The sequence below is a fragment of the Notolepis coatsorum genome (assembly GCF_963971535.1).
Source record: "Notolepis coatsorum genome assembly, chromosome: 1".
Taxonomy (NCBI): Eukaryota; Metazoa; Chordata; class Actinopteri; order Aulopiformes; family Paralepididae; genus Notolepis; species Notolepis coatsorum.
In genome coordinates, this window is record NC_140165.1 from 103,558,333 (window position 1) to 103,579,967 (window position 21,635).

Consider the following 21,635-nt stretch of genomic DNA (forward strand, 5'->3'; position numbering starts at 1 on the left):
GCCTTCTTTCATTAGTGTTGGGACAGGGCCTTCTTTTATTAGTGTTGGGACAGGGCCTTCTTTCATTAGTGTTGGGACAGGGCCTTCTTTTATTAGTGTGGGGACAGGGCCTTCTTTTATTAGTGTTGGGACAGGGCCTTCTTTCATTAGTGTTGGGACAGGGCCTTTTATTAGTGTTGGGACAGGGCCTTCTTTTATTAGTGTTGGGACAGGGCCTTCTTTCATTAGTGTTGGGACAGGGCCTTTTATTAGTGTTGGGACAGGGCCTTCTTTTATTAGTGTTGGGACAGGGCCTTTTATTAGTGTTGGGACAGGGCCTTCTTTCATTAGTGTTGGGACAGGGCCTTTTATTAGTGTTGGGACAGGGCCTTCTTTCATTAGTGTTGGGACAGGGCCTTTTATTAGTGTTGGGACAGGGCCTTTTATTAGTGTTGGGACAGGGCCTTCTCTCATTAGTGTTGGGACAGGGCCTTTTATTAGTGTTGGGACAGGGCCTTTTATTAGTGTTGGGACAGGGCCTTTTATTAGTGTTGGGACAGGGCCTTCTTTTATTAGTGTTGGGACAGGGCCTTCTTTTATTAGTGTTGGGACAGGGCATTCTTTCCTTAGTGTGGGGACAGGGCCTTCTTTCCTTAGTGTTGGGACAGGGCCTTCTTTTATTAGTGTTGGGACAGGGCCTTCTTTCCTTAGTGTTGGGACAGGGCCTTCTTTTATTAGTGTTGGGACAGGGCCTTCTGTTATTAGTGTTGGGACAGGGCCTTCTTTCCTTGGTGTTGGGACAGGGCCTTCTTTTATTAGTGTTGGGACAGGGCCTCCTTTTATTAGTGTTGGGACAGGGCCTTCTTTTATTAGTGTTGGGACAGGGCCTTCTTTTATTAGTGTTGGGACAGGGCCTTCTTTTATTAGTGTTGGGACAGGGCCTTTTATTAGTGTTGGGACAGGGCCTTCTTTCCTTGGTGTTGGGACAGGGCCTTCTTTTATTAGTGTTGGGACAGGGCCTTCTTTTATTAGTGTTGGGACAGGGCCTTCTTTCCTTAGTGTGGGGACAGGGCCTTCTTTCCTTAGTGTTGGGACAGGGCCTTCTTTCATTAGTGTTGGGACAGGGCCTTCTTTCCTTAGTGTTGGGACAGGGCCTTCTTTCCGTAGTGTTGGGACAGGGCCTTCTTTCATTAGTGTGGGGACAGGGCCTTCTTTTATTAGTGTTGGGACAGGGCCTTCTTTCCTTAGTGTTGGGACAGGGCCTTCTTTCATTAGTGTTGGGACAGGGCCTTCTTTCCTTAGTGTTGGGACAGGGCCTTCTTTCCTTAGTGTTGGGAAAGGGCCTTCTTTTATTAGTGTTGGGACAGGGCCTTCTTTTATTAGTGTTGGGACAGGGCCTTCTTTCCTTAGTGTTGGGACAGGGCCTTCTTTCCTTAGTGTTGGGACAGGGCCTTCTTTCCTTAGTGTTGGGACAGGGCCTTCTTTCCGTAGTGTTGGGACAGGGCCTTCTTTTATTAGTGTTGGGACAGGGCCTTCTTTTATTAGTGTTGGGACAGGGCCTTCTTTTATTAGTGTTGGGACAGGGCCTTCTTTTATTAGTGTGGGGACAGGGCCTTCTTTTATTAGTGTTGGGACAGGGCCTTCTTTTATTAGTGTTGGGACAGGGCCTTCTTTTATTAGTGTTGGGACAGGGCCTTCTTTTATTAGTGTGGGGACAGGGCCTTCTTTTATTAGTGTTGGGACAGGGCCTTTTATTAGTGTGGGGACAGGGCCTTCTTTTATTAGTGTTGGGACAGGGCCTTCTTTTATTAGTGTTGGGACAGGGCCTTCTTTTATTAGTGTGGGGACAGGGCCTTCTTTTATTAGTGTTGGGACAGGGCCTTCTTTCCTTAGTGTTGGGACAGGGCCTTCTTTTATTAGTGTGGGGACAGGGCCTTCTTTTATTAGTGTTGGGACAGGGCCTTCTTTCATTAGTGTTGGGACAGGGCCTTCTTTCCTTAGTGTTGGGACAGGGCCTTCTTTTATTAGTGTGGGGACAGGGCCTTCTTTTATTAGTGTGGGGACAGGGCCTTCTTTCCTTAGTGTTGGGACAGGGCCTTCTTTCCTTAGTGTTGGGACAGGGCCTTCTTTTATTAGTGTGGGGACAGGGCCTTCTTTCCTTAGTGTGGGGACAGGGCCTTCTTTTATTAGTGTCGGGACAGGGCCTTCTTTCCTTAGTGTTGGGACAGGGCCTTCTTTCCGTAGTGTTGGGACAGGGCCTTCTTTTATTAGTGTTGGGACAGGGCCTTCTTTTATTAGTGTGGGGACAGGGCCTTCTTTCCTTAGTGTTGGGACAGGGCCTTCTTTTATTAGTGTTGGGACAGGCCTTCTTTCCTTAGTGTGGGGACAGGGCCTTCTTTCCTTAGTGTTGGGACAGGGCCTTCTTTTATTAGTGTTGGGACAGGGCCTTCTTTTATTAGTGTTGGGACAGGCCTTCTTTCCTTAGTGTTGGGACAGGGCCTTCTTTCCTTAGTGTTGGGACAGGGCCTTCTTTTATTAGTGTTGGGACAGGCCTTCTTTCCTTAGTGTTGGGACAGGGCCTTCTTTCCTTAGTGTGGGGACAGGGCCTTCTTTTATTAGTGTGGGGACAGGGCCTTCTTTTATTAGTGTTGGGACAGGGCCTTCTTTCCTTGGTGTTGGGACAGGGCCTTCTTTCCTTAGTGTTGGGACAGGGCCTTCTTTTATTAGTGTTGGGACAGGCCTTCTTTCCTTAGTGTTGGGACAGGGCCTTCTTTCCTTAGTGTGGGGACAGGGCCTTCTTTCCTTAGTGTTGGGACAGGCCTTCTTTCCTTAGTGTTGGGACAGGGCCTTCTTTCCTTAGTGTTGGGACAGGGCCTTCTTTCCTTAGTGTTGGGACAGGGCCTTCTTTTATTAGTGTTGGGACAGGGCCTTCTTTTATTAGTGTTGGGACAGGGCCTTCTTTCCTTAGTGTTGGGACAGATAATGTTTACATTTAGAATTAACACATCAATGCATACTTTTATTGTCAAAAGTATGCATAATTGTTGGGTCAAGAACCAAAATTCCGTGACCATTCTCTGGCTAAGATGTTTTGATGATTGATTTGACTTCTATGGACCTTTTATAAAATATTTAGCCCCCGTGTCCCTCCCAAAAATCCCGGCATTTTGTCAGATGGCCAAATCCAAAATACCTGCTGACGCCATCTTGAAAAATTCACTTTTGATCCAGAGCACCTAGAATCATGTAGAATACACTTTTTTGTCAACCATGACTAGGGATGGGTACCGAATTCGGTACTTTTGAGGTACCGAACCGAAACACGTCGGTACTACCGAGTATCGAATCAAGTGAGAAACTATTTTTTTTTTTTTTTTTTTTTACTTTTTTTTTCATGTCAACGTTCACACGCACAATATATGCTTACCTAGGATTTGACTTGATTCAACAACAAAGCAGTCAGAGCAATGACAAGCCGAAAACTGTCGAAATTGTAGTTATTTGAAGTTTGGATATTTTTTTTTACGACTGAGGTAGGTAAATTACATTTCTTGAGACTAAAGTACAGAAAAAAGGTACCGTTGGGTACCGGTATCGATTCACAGGTACCGGTATCGGTTCAAATGTGAAAGGTACCCATCCCTAACCATGACGATTCCAATTCTGACATCAGTTTGACTCTATGACATACATTTGACCCAGAAATCCAAGATGGCCACCATCCAGTAGAGCAAAAATGTAGATGGAGACAGTAGAGTGAAAATGTAACTTTTGAATGAGAAGGTAAGATTTGGTCTTTGGGCAGGGCTTCAGACTAACCTTTCCACTGATAGCACTGGTGCTACCAACTTTCCCAATAGCTAGCTAGCTAGCAACAACAACTAGTTAGCTAATATAGTCATTGTAGCCCTGTGTTTGGGGTTTGTTAACCCTTGTGTTGTGTTCGAAAGCTGTTTCTTTCAGGAGTTATTTTGATGATGTTCTGAGCACAGCATTCTGTTTCAAAAGGTATCTTGGACCATGCCATCTCGCCATTCCTTGACATGAAGAACTCCTGTTGTTGACCTCGCTCATCCAGGCCTTCTTCTTCAACAGACTGCGAGAGTGTGTGTGTGTGTGTGTATAAGTGCGTGTGCACATGTGTGTATGTGCGTGCATGTGTGTGTGTGTGCGTGCATGTGTGGGTTTACATTCAAGAATAATATGAGTGTCCATATTCTGTGTGAGAGGTTGAGTTCCCGTGGGGGGAGGGGTGCCAGAGGGATCGGGAGAACAGGTGCATGTTGCAAAAAGTAACTGTTCCCATGGAGGAAAGGGGTGGGGGTGGGGTGTCTAAAGATCAAATCTTGACTGACCCAAATTTTACCCAGAGTTACCCACAACATTTAAATGCAAGCCAAACAAGTACCATGACATCGTACCCTTTCTTGGTCCCTTCCATACACAAGTGTGTGATGATGAGCGCTATCTACAAGCGCTACAAGGGGAGTGAGCTAGGAGATGTACTCGTGGCAGGAGGAGTTATTGCAGAGGGCTCCTTCGACCGTGCACTGAAGGGCAAGAATTACAAGAGGGGGCTGTGTTGCATGAGGCTCATCTATGAGGCACTCATGAGTCAGCTGGTAAAGGGGAGGCTCATGTCCAACCTGGCTGATGAGACAAGGGAGAACCTTGAGATTTTGAGAGATATGAGTCTCTCCCAAGAACCCTGTGCAGCTGCACATGCGGCACTGGAGGATGATACTGACCTCGAGAGCCTCATCACCAATTTATTCGCCCAGGTGGAGGCCAGTGACATGGCGGACTACTGGAGGGACTTCCTGTCTATGACCGATGCACTCATGCAGAATGTGCATGCAGTACATATCTGCAACTGGGATGAGTATGTCGGCTCTCTGCGTGCCATGCTGCCATGGATGGTAGTGTACAACAACAATACGTATGGAAGGTGGCTGCCTGACTTCTGGGCAATGCTGACAGCTCTCCCTGCTGATCAGGTCGCCTTCATTTGTACTGACTTCACTCAGTCCATCACAGGCAACCCTTACTCCAACATGGCCTGGGACATGTGGATCGGGTGTACAATGAACAAGGGCAACAAAGTCTGGCTGGCTCTCCAACCTCCAGAATGAGAAGCAGCTGCTGGTGCACTCCAGAAATGTGAACAATTTGGCCAAGATCAGGGTGGCTCACAATGCCCTGGTCAAAATAAAAAAAGCTAAGAGGAAGCACATAGAATGTGGTCCAAAAAGGATGAGAGAAGATGAGCAGCGCATGCAGGACCTGCAGGGAACAAAATAAGTACCAGCCAACCGCCAATGGCTGGTAAAAAATCTGCCTGGCTGGTAGTTTTTAAAATCTACCAGCCAAATGGCTGGTAAGTCAAAAAGTTAAGTTTGTTCCCCGAGGACCTGGTTGCATGCATGCATGAGTTTGATTCCTTCCCATTTGATCCAGCCTCACCCACCCTCCGCACCCTACAGTCAGCCATGCCTGCCTCCGATGAACTCATCACGGACTTCAACTCAGCCCATGCTGTGGGAGAGGAGAAGTTGACCAGCTTCTTGCAAGACCGGGTGTTCAGTAAGAAAACCTCCCTCCATGCAGCTGTCCCTCTGAGCAAACGCTTGACATTTGCCAAGCGGCCCTGCATAGAGAAGCCCGGGGAGGAACTCAAAGCAAGAGCTGCTGAGATGGAGCGGAGTGCTCTCAATGCAGTGATCGACCTGGTTGAGGTCAGTCAACTTGTGAATCTCTCAGAGTTGCTGGAACATCATGTTATTGAGGAATGTGTGGCCTTATTCAACTCCAATGGCACATAATATAGGAAGACGCAGAAGAGCAAGCTCATTCAGAAGCTCTCTCTCCAATCTGTAGATCTGCAAGAACCCTACACCGCTCTTGTTGACATGGGCATGATCTGGAGGATGGCAACCCCATCAGCAGAAGATCGGCAGACACAAGATTGCACCCCATACAAGTGGTTGGACTATGTCCACAAGGTATCATCCATCATCCTTGCCCGCCATGGTGATGCTGACCGTATTTTCTGTGTAAATGACCCGTACGACACAGCATACTCAACTAAAGATGATGAGCGAGATCTGCGGGTACAAGGTAAGGTACATGTCCCCAACGCCTGTAGCTGTTCCGCAACTGTAGCTATTTCCGGGGTAGGCCTGATTGGCCCCGACAGGCACGTGACCCGCCGCGGCCACGCCCCGCGGCAGCCTCAGGACGCGGCAACGAGGCTGCTGTGGTTCACAGGCGCTCGCAGTCATCAGTCATAATAATCGCGCATCAGTCATAATAATCGCGCCGCAGTCGGCAGTCATGCAATCATTTATCATTTAACATTTGAAAGGCATACATTGTTGTATGAAATAAAATAGTATAGAGACATATGTACAGCGTCGCGATCGCAGTCATCAGTCATAATAATCGCGCCGCAGTCGGCAGTCATGCAATCATTTATCATTTAACATTTGAAAGGCATACATTGTTGTATGAAATAAAATAGTATAGAGACATATGTACAGCGTCGCGATCGCAGTCATCAGTCGTAATAATCGTGCCGCAGTCATGCAATCATTTATCATTTAACATTTGAAAGGCATACATTGTTGTATGAAATAAAATAGTATAGAGACATATGTACAGCGTCGCGCCGCAGTCATGCAATCATTTATCATTTAACATTTGAAATGCATACATTGTTGTATGAAATAAAATAGTATAGAGACATATGTACAGCGTTCGATGCAGAATAGAAGTAACTGAGTTAGACGCAACGCATACACCTTACTGTAAATTGTACCTCATCCCATTTCTGCTTTGCACTATAGCGTATTGTATATTGTATGTGTAGCTGGTCTAACTCAGTTACTTCTATTCTGCATCGAACGCTGTACATATGTCTCTATACTATTTTATTTCATACAACAATGTATGTCTTTCAAATGTTAAATGATAAATGATTGCATGACTGCCGACTGCGGCGCGACGCTGTACATATGTCTCTATACTATTTTATTTCATACAACAATGTATGCCTTTCAAATGATAAATGATTGCATGACTGCCGACTGCGGCGCGATTATTATGACTGATGACTGCGATCGCGACGCTGTACATATGTCTCTATATGCCTTTCAAATGTTAAATGATAAATGATTGCATGACTGCCGACTGCGGCGCGATTATTATGACTGATGACTGCGATCGCGACGCTGTACATATGTCCGCGAACTCCTTCCTAATGCTGCGGGCGGCGTTGAAGGCGGAAAGCGCATGTGAACCACAGCAGCCTCGTTGCCGCTTCCTGAGGCTGCCGCGGGGCGTGGCCGCGGCGGGTCACGTGCCTGTCGGGGCCAATCAGGCCTACCCCGGAAATAGCTACAGTTGCGGAACAGCTACAGGCGTCCCCAACACCTACATGAAGCTGGGCGACCCCTTCCCCTCTGCCAGAGAGTTCAAAACACTGCTGTGTAGCATCGGCAACAAGGAGCGGCTACAAAAAGTAATATGCAGCTATCTGACTGACCTTGTTGCACAGGGTGTAGATACAGAGATCGTCTACTCTGTTGGCTCTCACTGCACCAACTTGTCAACCCAGCAACCAATGCAGAACTACAGCTTTGACCAGTTTGAGGCTGACACCATCCTCTTCTCTGCTTACACAGTTCTACGTGAGTCAGGCTACAGTGGCCCTGTTGTCATTGATGCAACCGATGCCCATGTCACGGCAGCGGTCATCTCTCAACAGCTGCCCGGTATGCTCTGTATCAGGAGAAAGCAGGAGACTGACTTCAGCTGTGGCCTGGTTACTGAGGAGATGGCAGACTGTATTGTGCAGCTACACTGTATTACAGGCTGTGATGCCAATTCAGGCTTCTATGACAAGGGTAAGTCGTCGGTGTATGACAAGGTGGCAAAGAGCCCTATGGCACGACGGCTGCTCTCGCGGTGTGGAGATAGCCTTGACCTTGAGGAGGAGGTGCTAGAGGAGCTGTTCGAGTTCACACGACATGCTATTTATGGCGACAAGAAGAGTAGCACCATGGCTGAGGCCCGTGCCACAAAGTGGAAGAGAATGAAGAACAAATCATTCATCCATCTCCCTCCAGATGCAGATAGCCTACGCCAACACTGCCTCCGTGCCAACTACTTGGCATATCTAGTATCTTACCTACCTCTCCTCCCGTTCTCCCTCTCTCCCTCTATCGGTCCTGCGTGGCCAGAAAAAGCTGAAAATGCTAAAAAAATAAATAAAAAAAATTATAAAAAAAAGTGGTTTCATTGTTAATCTGTTCAAGGTGCTCTGGATCAAAAGTAAATTGTTCAAGATGGCGTCAGCAGGTATTTTGGATTTGGCCATCTGACAAAAAATGCCGGGATTTTTGGGAGGGACACGGGCTAAATATTTTATAAAAGGTCCACAGAAGTCAAATCAATCATCAAAACATCTTAGCCAGAGAATGGTCACAGAATTTTGGTTCTTGACCCAACTATAATGTTGTGTTAATTCCACAACAAGAGAGATGTAATGTTAGTTACGCTGTGACATGCAATTTTAAGAGGTTATGATGCCGATAAATGCGGTGACAGTAACGTTGGGCTGTACCACACAAACATTCTAAATAAACTAGTCAACAACTTACCCATAAAGAAAGCAAAATGTTGCACGACAGACCATGATGTCGTGGAACTCTCTGAGGCAGAGTCTTCGACACGATTAACAAAGTCCAATATGTACTTGTTCATTAAATCCGACGGATCAATTGCTGTTCCAGAAGCAGAAAGTTTGGTGCTGCGGCGAGCGTCTGGCCATCCATCGTGAGAAGGGAGTATAACAAAGGCCATGTGCGTTATTTATGGGCGTCGCTCGAAACTCAGCCTTTTTTAAACAAAAATGTTACTATTAGATATACTATAACTGTTGGCTTTTATAGTAAACATGTTCTTAAACATTCATGTGATAATATGAAGGGAAAAACACAAAACAATTAAAATATATATGTTCTTGATGCTTTGGCTCGTGCGGGCGCCGGACTGCGGATCCCCCGGGGTCGGGGTTTGCGGCTGCCGGGCCTGGAGATGGAGGGGGCTCAGGAAACCCATTATGTTTGTGTTCTGGGCCCCTTTTGAGTGTCACAGGCTAGGGGTGGAGGGGGCCCTTGGTTCGGGCCCTCTGCGATTCAGGGTGTTAAAGAGGCATGATGCTCTGGCTCGCCGGGGTACCGGACTTGGGGCTCTCGAGGGTTGGGGATCGTGGCTGTGATGGGTGGTGAGGGAGGGGGCTTAGGGTGTTAATTGTACAATCTGTTTTATTTATTGTCTAAGTCATTGTAGTGTTGAGTCGATGTTTTTGGTGTCTTTTTATGTATTATTATTGTTGTATGGATTGTATTATTATTATTATGTTGTGAACTGTGTTGTTTCATGTTTGAAAATTTTAAAAATTTGATCACACATTTTTTTATATATATGTTCTATTGTGATATGTGACATGTGGTCACAAGCTCTGGGCGCGGTCACATATTTTACACAGAGCACACGGCTAATCTTTTACCTTTACATCATGGCATAACGTATTTGTTTGTTCCGTTCCTCTGCTAACAGCACCTGCGCGAGGTCGGCGTCGTAGGGAAGTTTGTGGAGTTTTTCGGTCCAGGCGTTGCTCAGCTGTCCATCGCTGACAGAGCTACCATAGCCAACATGTGTCCTGAATACGGAGCGACGGCAGCCTTCTTCCCCGTGGACAACGTCAGCGTTCAGTACCTAGAGCAAACGGGTAAGTGACTGGCTGTGGTAATGGTAGTGGCAGTACAGATGTAGCCATTAGGACTGTCTACCATTGTACCGCGGCCAGGTTGATTGCCGTTCTTTTATATGCCACCAGGAGGCGCAAAGCATCGAAATATTCTGGAAGCCCACTTTGTTTGCAACTCGTGAAGCATTAGTAAGTAGGGAGTAAACTGCCATCCATTTATAGGCAGTTTGTGTTATTATGAGTTTTACTAAAATCATTGTTTGTCCCCTGTACTTATCTTCAGCAGCAGGCTATTATGAGCAAACTAAATTAGTTAGATTGGACATTTTGATTAATTATATTAAGCGGATAACGGAGAGACATTGGACCTCATGATATTAATATGTACAGTGATGCATGTATAAAGATCATATAGGTGTACTGTAGAACATGACATGTTAGCGTGACATCTTATTTAGTAGTGTCAATACGGTAGTGTTGTCAAAAATATCGAAGTATCGATACATATCGATACTGAATATTTAAAACGGTTTCGATACTCATTTCCCGAAATACCGATACTTTCTGCAGTATCGATACCAGCTGGCTTGCTCCCGCAAGTTGTTGACAGACAGACACGCTGCTGTCTGCCTCCTCCTCCTCAGAGACCAACAGACACAAGCTGCTGCAGCCTCCTCCCCCTCACAGACGCGTCAGACCTGTCTTCAGTTTGTAAACAAAGCTACTAGCTAACGTTAGCTAGTCCGTTAGCTCCGTTAGCTTATGCTAGCTAGCTGGCCACCTTTATAATTACTTCATGGAAACGGAGTAACGTTGGGTCGAGTTCATACTAACTACACTAGTACACGTATGAACTCGACATAACGTTACCCCGTTTCCAACGTTAGGTCGAGTTCATACTAACTACACTAGTACACGTATGAACTCGACATAACGTTACCCCGTTTCCAACGTTGGGTCGAGTTCATACTAACTACACTAGTACACGTATGAACTCGACATAACGTTACCCCGTTTCCAACGTTGGGTCGAGTTCATACTAACTACACTAGTACACGTATGAACTCGACATAACGTTACCCCGTTTCCAACGTTAGGCCGAGTTCATACTAACTACACTAGTACACGTATGAACTCGATATAACGTTACCCCGTTTCCAACGTTAGGTCGAGTTCATACTAACTACACTAGTACACGTATGAACTCGACATAACGTTACCCCGTTTCCATGAAGTGTTTAATGAGCAGCAATCTTGTTGAAAATGTAACGTTAATAAATGCTCCGAGCATAGCTCCGGAGATCTCTCGCTCTCGCTCTCTCTCTCTGTGTGTGCAGCACTATTGCATAACTGAGTCATGTTTGCTATGTATTTCTTTCTTTAAACAGGTTTTTGTTTTTAAGAGGGGTTTGATTTAGATTAGATAATTTAGTTATTTTTAAATGTCTGATCTAAAGATAAACAAAGGGTTTTAAAAGTGTTATATTTATCTTCTCTTATAGTATCAGAGATAAGCTGAGGAGAATCAACCAGCAACAAAAGCTAAAATTTGTTAAAAAAATATATATATATTATTATTTTTTATTTTATTTTTTATGGTATCGAAGTATCGATACTTTTCAAGGTATCGTATCGAAGTCGAAATTCCAGTATCGTGACAACACTACAATACGGTACAAGAAGAAATGGGCTCATGTCGGCTCATGATCAGCGATATCTTCCAGCAGCAATAGATATGCCCTATTGTGTGTGTGCTCTGCATATGCAACATGCTCATTTAATACTATATGCAGTCATGTTTAAAGGGGTACTTCAACAAAAACTGATTTATTAGCTGATTTATTTGCACATAATCTCACACACATCCAAAAAGCAAAAAATATGTTACACATCTTTTTAGTTTGACAGTTATTGAGAGTAAATTAGTTTGAATATGGCCACCGGTGATGTCATCAGGGACATTGAATAAATAAATAAAAATAGCAATATCTTGTATTATAGGACTGCTACCTTTATTTAATTGAGCTGTAATTAACACAACACAAGGATTCATTAGTAAAACTAATTTACTCTCAATAGCTGTCGAACTAAATGGATGATGTGCGTTTCTGGATGTGTGAGATTATGTGCAAACAATTATTTATAGTCCTTAATATATCCTATGTGTCCACTCTCTAAACCTCTTGTACCCCTCTTGTCTGCACAGGGCGAGATGCAGAGAAACTGAGCTACATCGCCAAGTACCTGAAAGCAGTGGGCATGTACAGAGATTATAACGACACCATGCAGGACCCCGACTTCACACAGGTGAGTCCACACACACTGAAGTCACACAGGTCAGTCCACACACACTGAAGTCACACAGGTCAGTCCACACACACTGAAGTCACACAGGTCAGTCCACACATAGCGAAGTCACACAGGTCAGTCCACACACACTGAAGTCACACAGGTCAGTCCACACACACTGAAGTCACACAGGTCAGTCCACACATAGCGAAGTCACACAGGTCAGTCCACACACACACTGAAGTCACACAGGTCAGTCCACACACACACTGAAGTCACACAGGTCTGTCCACACACACTGAAGTCACACAGGTCTGTCCACACATACTGAAGTCACACAGGTCTGTCCACACACACTGAAGTCACACAGGTCTATCCACACACACTGAAGTCACACAGGTCAGTCCACACACACTGAAGTCACACAGGTCAGTCCACACACACTGAAGTCACACAGGTCAGTCCACACACACTGAAGTCACACAGGTCAGTCCACACATAGCGAAGTCACACAGGTCAGTCCACACACACACTGAAGTCACACAGGTCAGTCCACACACACACTGAAGTCACACAGGTCTGTCCACACACACACTGAAGTCACACAGGTCAGTCCACACACACACTGAAGTCACACAGGTCTGTCCACACACACTGAAGTCACACTGGCTAAATGAATCCACGCGTACTCTCAGATGTGCATGTAGACGTGCCGAGAGGAAGTGGAGGAAGGACAGGTTGCATGTCTCCCTCCAAATCCTACACAGCGCTCTGTCCATCTACCAAACGGCTGTCAAAACTGCAAAAACAGCTTACATTTCCAACTTAGTCTTAACAAATTCAAACAAACCCCAGGCCCTGTTCAAAGTCCTAAACTCCCTCACCAACCCTGTGCCACCCCCTCTGTCGTACCTTCATTAGCTCTATGTGAAGGCTTCCAACACTTCTTCATCAGCAAAGTCTCTGCCCTTAGATCTCTCTCCCCCTTGCCCCCCCCCCCCCCCCCCCCCCCCACTGCCTGCTGTTTTTGACCAGTTTGCCCCGGTCTCCCTCCTCCCTTTCCGATGCCATTAAACACCTGCGACCAACAAATTGCCCCTCAGACGCACTCCCCTCGCGCATCCTAAAGGTAGTACCTGACCCTGTCCTCCTCACATTATTACTCCTACTAAACGCCTGCCTCAGCACTGGATGTGTCCCGGCTGCCTTCAAGCATGCTGTGGTCCAGCCCCGGATAAAGAAGCCCAACCTCGATCCCTCTGTCTTCGCCAATTTTAGACCCATCTCACAACTACCATTTTTATCAAAAATCCTGGAGCGCATAGTCTACATACAGCTACAATCATTCCTTGAACACAACAACATCCATGATAAATTCCAATCTGGCTTTAAACCACGACACAGCACTGAAACGGCCCTCCTCCGTGTCTTAAACGACCTGATTTCAGCTGCTGATGCAGGAAACTCATCCCTACTACTACTCCTTGACCTCTCAGCCGCCTTTGATACGGTAGATCACCACATCCTTTTAGCTCGCCTCGAGCATTACGTAGGCCTTAGGGGCCCCGTCTTAGACTGGTTCCGGTCCTACCTGAGTAATAGGACCTTCTCTGTCCAACTCGGTGACCTCACTTCCTCTGTGGCCCCCCTCACCTGCCCCAAGGCTCGATATTGGGTCCCACTCTCTTCCTCCTATATATACTCCCCCTAGGCCAGATCTTTGCAAAACACAATATCTCATTCCATTGCTTCGCCGATGACGTGCAGGTTTACCTCCCCTTAAAGCCCACCCAAGGGAAGACGTCAATAGAACCACTGCTTGACTGCCTGGCAGAAATCAAGTGCTGGATGTCCGAAAACTCCCTGACATTGAACGAAGGGAAAACCGAGGTCATTGTTTTTAATAGTGCCCCCCTGGCCCCCCTCATTGACGCACTTGGTCCCCTGGGTCCAAACCTCTCCACCTCTGTCAGGAACCTCGGTGTCATCTTCGACAGCAATTTTAAATTCGACAAACGGGTCAGCGCTGTAGTTAAAAACAGTTTTTACCACCATAGACTCCTGGCGAAGACAAAGACATACCTCTCCCAAAGCAACCTAGAGACGGTGATACATGCCTTTGTCACCACTCGCCTCGACTACTGCAATGCTCTGTACACGGGCATCGACAAATCCCTCCTCCGCCGCCTACAACTGGTGCAGAACGCAGCCGCGCGCCTCCTCACCAAAACAAGAAAACACGAACACATCAGCCCAGTTTTGGCCTCGCTCCACTGGCTGCCTGTTAGCTTTAGGATCGATTTTAAATTAGCCCTAAATGTTTTTAAATCATTAAATGGCACGGCTCTTCCCTATCTGTCCGAGCTCTTGCACCGCCACACCCCCCACCGATCCCTCAGATCAGCTGACCAGCTGCTATTGGTGGTGCCCAGAACCAGGCTCAAGACTAGGGGAGACGGAGCTTTCTCCACCGCAGCTCCTAGATTGTGGAACAGCCTCCCCCTCAGCGTACGGACCGCCCAGACCGTGCAGGCTTTTAAATCACTCTTGAAAACCTACCTGTTCTCCTTGGCCTTCCCCCCTACTTAATCACCACTAGACCCCTGGCCCTTCTATCCTCTTTGTTTTACTGTGTCCTACCAGTTTTTATTACTTTCATTGCTTTATTATGTTTTTAATCTTATATCTTGCACCATATTGTTTTGTTTTTGTTGCTTTCATTGCTTTACTATGTTTTTAATCTTATACCTTGAATCACATTATTTTGTTTTTATCAACTTGCTTGTGAAGCACTTTGGTGCCAGCTGCCGCTGCCTGGAAATGTGCTATATAAATAAAACTGACTTGACTTGACTTGACACTGAAGTCAGACAGGTCAGTCCACACACTGAAGTCACACAGGTCGGTCCACACACTGAAGTCAGACAGGTCAGTCCACACACACACACTGAAGTCACACAGGTCGGTCCACACACTGAAGTCAGACAGGTCAGTCCACACACTGAAGTCACAGAGGTCGGTCCACACCAGGGCATGTGAGCAGCGGAGTGGGTTTTAAAATGGGTCGGCGCGACTTCCGGAGCGAGAGTTCTCCTCCGCTCCAATCCGCTCCGGGCCGCTCAGTGGTTTAACACTGATGTAATATACATGTAGTACAATGCCAAAGCAACAGGTGGCGATGTACAAACATGAAGGCCATTTTCAACCAATGAGAAGGTCGAACCGTCACTCACATCCTGCTAGACCAAAGTATATTCCACCATTGTTGTTGTTGTTAGCTTACATGCTAACGTGAATGGCAGCGACTATAGCATTGTGGCTAGGCTAGCTACCATCGCTTAGTAGAGCTAGTTGAATGGATATTACGTTATTTAACATTGCAGAATGGGTACAATTACAATACGGCTCAATACAAACAATTGTTAAGGGGCCCAGGGGGTGTAGACTGTTGTAGTTTGGTCTAATCAAGCTAATTTACATCATGCTCCAAAAAAAAAGAAATTCTGCCGAGCAAGCTGTGGAGTGGGGAGCGCTTGATTCGGAAATGAAGGTGAGCTTGGCGGAGCGCTGAGTGGCGTGGCGGCGGGATCAACATGAGCGATTAGCGGAGCGGAACAAGCCGTCTAGAGCGAAGAGCGGATTTCTCGTCCGCGCCACTCCGCTCACATGCTCTGATCCACACACTGAAGTCAGACAGGTCAGTCCACACACACACACTGAAGTCACACAGGTCGGTCCACACACTGAAGTCACACAGGTCGGTCCACACACTGAAGTCACACAGGTCAGTCCACACACACACACACACAAGTCACACAGTCAGTCCACACACACACTGAAGTCACACAGGTTGGTCCACACACACACACTGAAGTCACACAGGTCAGTCCACACACACACACACACACACACACACTGAAGTCACACAGGTTGGTCCACACACACACTGAAGTCACACAGGTTGGTCCACACACACACACACTGAAGTCACACAGGTCAGTCCACACACACACACACACACACACACACTGAAGTCACACAGGTTGGTCCACACACACACTGAAGTCACACAGGTTGGTCCACACACACACTGAAGTCACACAGGTTGGTCCACACACACACTGAAGTCACACAGGTTGGTCCACACACACACTGAAGTCACACAGGTTGGTCCACACATACCGAAGTCATGGGAAAAATGACATATGCTCAAGGTTGGGTTCTTAATTGGATGTTAAAATAACTAATTAATAAATAAAAAGGTGCTATCTGTATTTGTATTCTTTAGTATAAAAACTGTGTGGGAAAGTCATATGTACTCGGGTGCAACAGCTCCACTCAGATGACAGACTGCCTTTTAAAGAGTGACTCTTATACTGTGACAGGTCTACAGTAGAATCTCTACAGGTCTACAGAATGTGCCATCCTGGTCAAATGTGAATAAGAAATGCACATGAAGGTCAGATTGTAGAAATTATTTCAAAGTATATACAGTATCTGAAGGATGCCACCTTTTTATTTCTTTTGTCTATTTGCTGTACTATGCAAGGCATAATCTTTTTAATTTAAGGCACGACGTGGATCTAAAATAAAAGCATTCACAAGTCTTTGGTGACATTTTTGCACTTGCCATTGGTGTGTTTTCCTTCCCGGTCGTTCATTTATCAAGTTGATAAGTCAGCTGTACTTCGTTGCTTGCAGTTGATAATTAGTAAAGCTTTGACAGCTGTGCTCTTTAATGTTGCTATGGTTACAGGTAGGGCTGCAACTAACGATTATTCTGGTAGTCGACTAATCTGTCGATAATTTTTTCGATTAGTCAACTAATCTAACGATTTTTTTTGTCACACCCTCCATCTCTGTTTCCTGTGGGCGCGGCTCCTTTTCCGGGCTCCAGTGCATGTTTTACCTCACATGCTCAAGTCTGCACACCTGTGAATGTCACCCTGTTGTCCCTCTGCCTTAACAGTTAACATAACATGATCCCATAGAAAATTAAAATAATGACTCATGAAACATTTGAATTTGGATTTTAACACAATCCCGCCCGAGCACGGAGATCTCCGTGTTTCGAGTCCATGCGTTGTGGACAGAGGCACGGATATATCCGTGGGAAGTCGTTATTGCTTTTATTCCATTTTAATAACCTATTCAAGGTTGCCGAGCGGCACTGCAGATTTACCCTACTCTATGAATTCGACAAGGTGCAATACCGGCCAGATCCTCTTAGGGGCGCTATTGCGATAATGCAGTGTGCCCTGTGGCTGAATGGATCAGTCTATTTATTTATTTTTTTCAATAGAGATTTCAGTAGCAGGATTCTGGATGTGCAGCATGTAGCTTGGATTACGTTTTCAGATCGCAGATTTCACCATGCAATAAGGGGATTTATCATCAGCCAATGGACATATCGATCTACCAGATGGCGATCGATAACGGGGAAATGCTCGGGGGGATCAGCCCGGACCACGGTAAGATCTTTTTCACGTAAATTACAGCCCGATCGGGCATTGTTTTGATAGCCATCCAGGCGTTCGGCCTATGTGGCTAGTTAGACTAACACGGTTATTGGTAAAATAATAATAAACAACATCCCCCGCCCCCCCCTTTCATGCATACATGCTTTGGGATCGTGTCGATCATATGCAGTTTGAGTTATTTCTGTAGCATCTGTAAAACGGAAATGCCATTGGATATAACGTTAGCAGCTATTAGCGCTATAACTAGCCTTCCAGAAAATATACTAGTCCCAAATCCCGTATAATGCTTATATTCACGGTGCTATAAAATGAGAACCTATTGATGATTTTTTTTTCTTTAAGCCATTTTGAAGGGACGGTTTATGGACTCAATTGACAATTAGAATGGACAGATAGCAATACTATAAAGCAGGGGTAGGCAACCCTAGGCACGCGTGCCTGCATAGGCACGCATGGCATTTTCATTGGCACAGGGGGCAGCATTAAAAAAAAAATAAAAAAAAATTGCTTTGAAATATTATAGTGAAATATTTTGCACTGTTGTCGCATTTATCTTGTTGAAATCCTCCCACAGGTTATTTTTTTTAAGTCGAGTATATCAAGGAGGATTTTCTCTGTTGCTCAGATGTTTTGTTTGAAGGCTTGCCAAACAAAGAGACAATCAAATCAAGGATAAAAGATATCCCCATGTCAGCTTGAAGTGTCGAGCGACGCATCAACGAAATGTCAGAAAATATCAGAACAGCAAACAGCTGGATTAAAAGATGCTCCGGTGTGCAGCTTAAAGTGACCAACTACAGCCCCCATATAACAGAGCTCAGTAAAGCAAAACTGTTTGTCTGCATTGCACCCCCGCCCCAACTCAGATTTAGGGTTGATACAACCGTCATAATAATATTGTTAATTATAACAATAATTGTAACTGAGGGGTACAATTCCCTGACTGTATTAATAAGTATGGTATCATTAAACCACTACTGTCTTATGTACATTACTACTGGCCATACAGTACACAGGTATCTTATGATGAACACTTCCCACAATGACTCGGTTCCACACAAAACTGGGTTTAAGTATTTATTAGCAGCAATGATAGTACATAATATACTTTACTTAAGGTGCGCTTATAAGGCAAAGGAATGTGCGTAGGCAAATCAATAACGTATGTCCATTCTCATATTACGCAGGAGATAATAATACAACCTGAATCTTAGGAATTATATCTATGGTACTCTAGTAAGATAGCGGGAGATACTGGTAGGGTCCCTCCGGTTGTAAGCCAGCAAGGGGAGAGGATTTGTCGGTAGTAGAGTCTGGGTCAACGATGATAAAGAGACTCCAAGTACAGGAGACGGTGCAATAATCTCTTGATCCGCAGACGAATACAGCTGTTCTCCGTAGCATGCAGCTCCTCATGGAAGAAAGCTAGTCAGCCTCAGGCTTCTGAGAGGCGGGCTCGACGTTGCTCCTCACAGGGTAAATCCCACACAATTGTGGGTGTAGGCGATTCTCCGCTCCATCAATTACAGGACCAAAGCAAATATAATCCAGTCGAAAAGGGCTATGCAGTCGTCGGTAGGTTATCCAGTGTACATGATCCACACGGTCCTCGTCTAGGGCTCCTCGGGTGAAAGCACCAGGGTAAGCAGCCCAGCCTGGATAAGCACACTAGCTGGTACGAGGAAACGTTGGTGATGCTGGTCACTGTAGAACGGTAGCCGCACGATACACTATACATAAATAGACTATTACTGAATTAATAGAATAGGTCGAACTCGACGGTACAGCGTTAAACTCTGATACTTCAGTTATTAATTCGCACGCGGTCTCAATGCTCTATTTGGGGCCAAACAGGCCATACTTCACCGCACGTTGTATCGTGGGTGAGGCTTCAACTTATTGGGTAACTTTAGACTAAGTGCTTCTGTATTCACCTGCGCCGTATTTATACGTTAGGTGAACAAACTAGTACCAGCTTTATTCCTGTCTCATATCCTTGCGCAGAACCGTTCATGCCCAGGCATGTCTTTGGCGGTGATTTTGAACCAGACCTTGGAGGTATGGCAATGGCGCCTAAGGGACCGCTGTCCAATAGGAGAACGAAATATTATGGTCTGTACTAGGTTAAAGGGATATTCCGTGTATATGTACAAGGAATACACAAGGGATATCAAACGATATACAAATATTATGCAATATATATCAATCAATAAATATATATATTCGGTTTAATCTGATCCTTCGTAACAGCCGCCTCCTAATTAGTCCCACCTAATTAGATAAGCAGAGACAGATTAACCGCACTGTCCACTACTCAATGTCTGTTGTGAGGGTAGGGCAGTTCACAAAGTCAGGGGGTCATGGTCATCATCAAGAGTGTCGGGGAGCCTTGGCAACTCTATTAGCCTCGCCACGGGCCGGGTGTATGTCCGCCCTTGGACGAGCACTTCTGCCGCTCTGACCTTTCCGTCGGCACCAGTGATCACTTTGCTTACGCGGCCGGCCGGCCACATAGCTCGGGGTAGTGACTGGTCGATAATCATGACGACTGTTCCTTCTGTCAAATTGTCTCTTTCTTTCACCCATTTCTGGCGGGTCTGTAGAGACGGTAGATAGTGGAGTAGGAAACTGTTCCAAAACTTGTCAGCCAATACTTGACTGTACCTCCACATTCTTCGGCCGTTCGCTTCTTCAGGCCTGTACACTGTCTGTGGTAGCGCGGGGTCCAGCCGCCCCATCAAGAGAGTGTTGGGGGTGACTGGGTCGACATCTGCTACATCACTTGAGACGTAACCGAGGGGCTTTGAGTTCAATACTCCCTCGATCTCCGTGAGGACTGTCGTTAGGACTTCCTCCGCCACGGTCTGGGCCCCAAGCACGGCGTACAGGGCTGTCTTTATTGAACGTACTTCTCGTTCCCAAGTTCCACCGAAGTGAGGTGCATTCGGGGGATTAAACTGGAAATCAATCTGGTATGGAGCGAGGTGGGTCTTAAGTTCTGGGCCCATAGCTTGGAAGCTCTCTCTCAGCTCTCTTTCTCCGCCTTTGAAGTTTGTCCCGTGATCAGACAATAATATAGACGGTTTCCCTTTCCGCGATGTGAATCTTCGGAAGGCCATAAGGAATGAGTCTGTGCTCATGGTTGGAAGGAGTTCTATGTGTATCGCTCGTGTGGTCATGCATTTGAATACAATACCCCACCGCTTCTCAGTCCCTCTTCCTTTCTTTACATACAGCGGGCCGAAACAGTCCATACCGGTGGAGTGAAAAGGCTTGTCGCCGAGTCGGAGGCGACAGGGGGGTAGGTCAGCCATCCGGGGTATACTGGGCTGTGCTCGCCATTTACGACAGTCTAGACAAGTCCGCTGGAAACGTCGTACTGCTTCTCTCCCTTGCAGTATCCAATAACGGCGTCTGATCTCCGCGAAGACTCTCTCTCCCCCGGCGTGATGCACGTCCTCATCGTATTTCTTTATGATAAGCTCTGTGACCTTGTGTCGGCTGTTTAAGACTATCAGGTACTTGACGTCATCCGGTAAGTCTGGGGCTCTCCTCAGACGACCACCCACTCTGATGAGATTATGGGCGTCGCTCTCAGGGGCTAGGTGGAGCAATCTGCTGTCTGACGGGACTGGCTTTGATCCCTGTAGACAGTCTAGCTCGTCGGGGAACGAGTCTCTCTGGGCTCGCTGTAGCAGAAGAAGTTCTGCTTCTTCGTAGTTAGCTGCAGTAATGTCAGTAGTGGGCTGAATCTCTGGGTGGTGCCACAGGAATGTCTTTAGCTGCGCACTCTCAAGGGTGAGGCAGTCGTCTATGTTGGGGTCTGTGGGGACGAGTGTGTGTGTCAACCCACAGAACATAGATTTCTTGTTCTCTGCCTCCTCTTCACTCGCCTCCCGTGGGGTGGGTGTAGGCCACTCTTCTTCCGGGAGCTTGAGGAACTCGGGCCTGTCACTATATAGATTGTGACGGGTGAGGTCATCCAGGGACATTCCCCGGGTGATGACGTTAGCTGGGTTGTGTTTTGTGTCCACATACCTCCAGCTTGCTGCTTCTGTTAAATCTTGGATCTCTGTGATTCTGACTCCCACGAAGACCTTGTATCTGCACGAATC

At 46.2% G+C, this 21,635-nt stretch overlaps 1 protein-coding gene across 1 annotated transcript in view; it reads left to right on the plus strand.

Moving 5' to 3' along the window:
- aco1 (aconitase 1, soluble) overlaps positions 1-21,635 on the plus strand; it is a 131,333-nt gene that overhangs the window by 56,690 nt on the left and 53,008 nt on the right. Inside the window, exons 8-9 of the mRNA XM_084335159.1 lie at positions 9,601-9,772; positions 11,958-12,058. Of these exons, the coding sequence (XP_084191285.1) occupies positions 9,601-9,772; positions 11,958-12,058 (273 nt within the window). The remainder of the gene's footprint in view (positions 1-9,600; positions 9,773-11,957; positions 12,059-21,635) is intronic.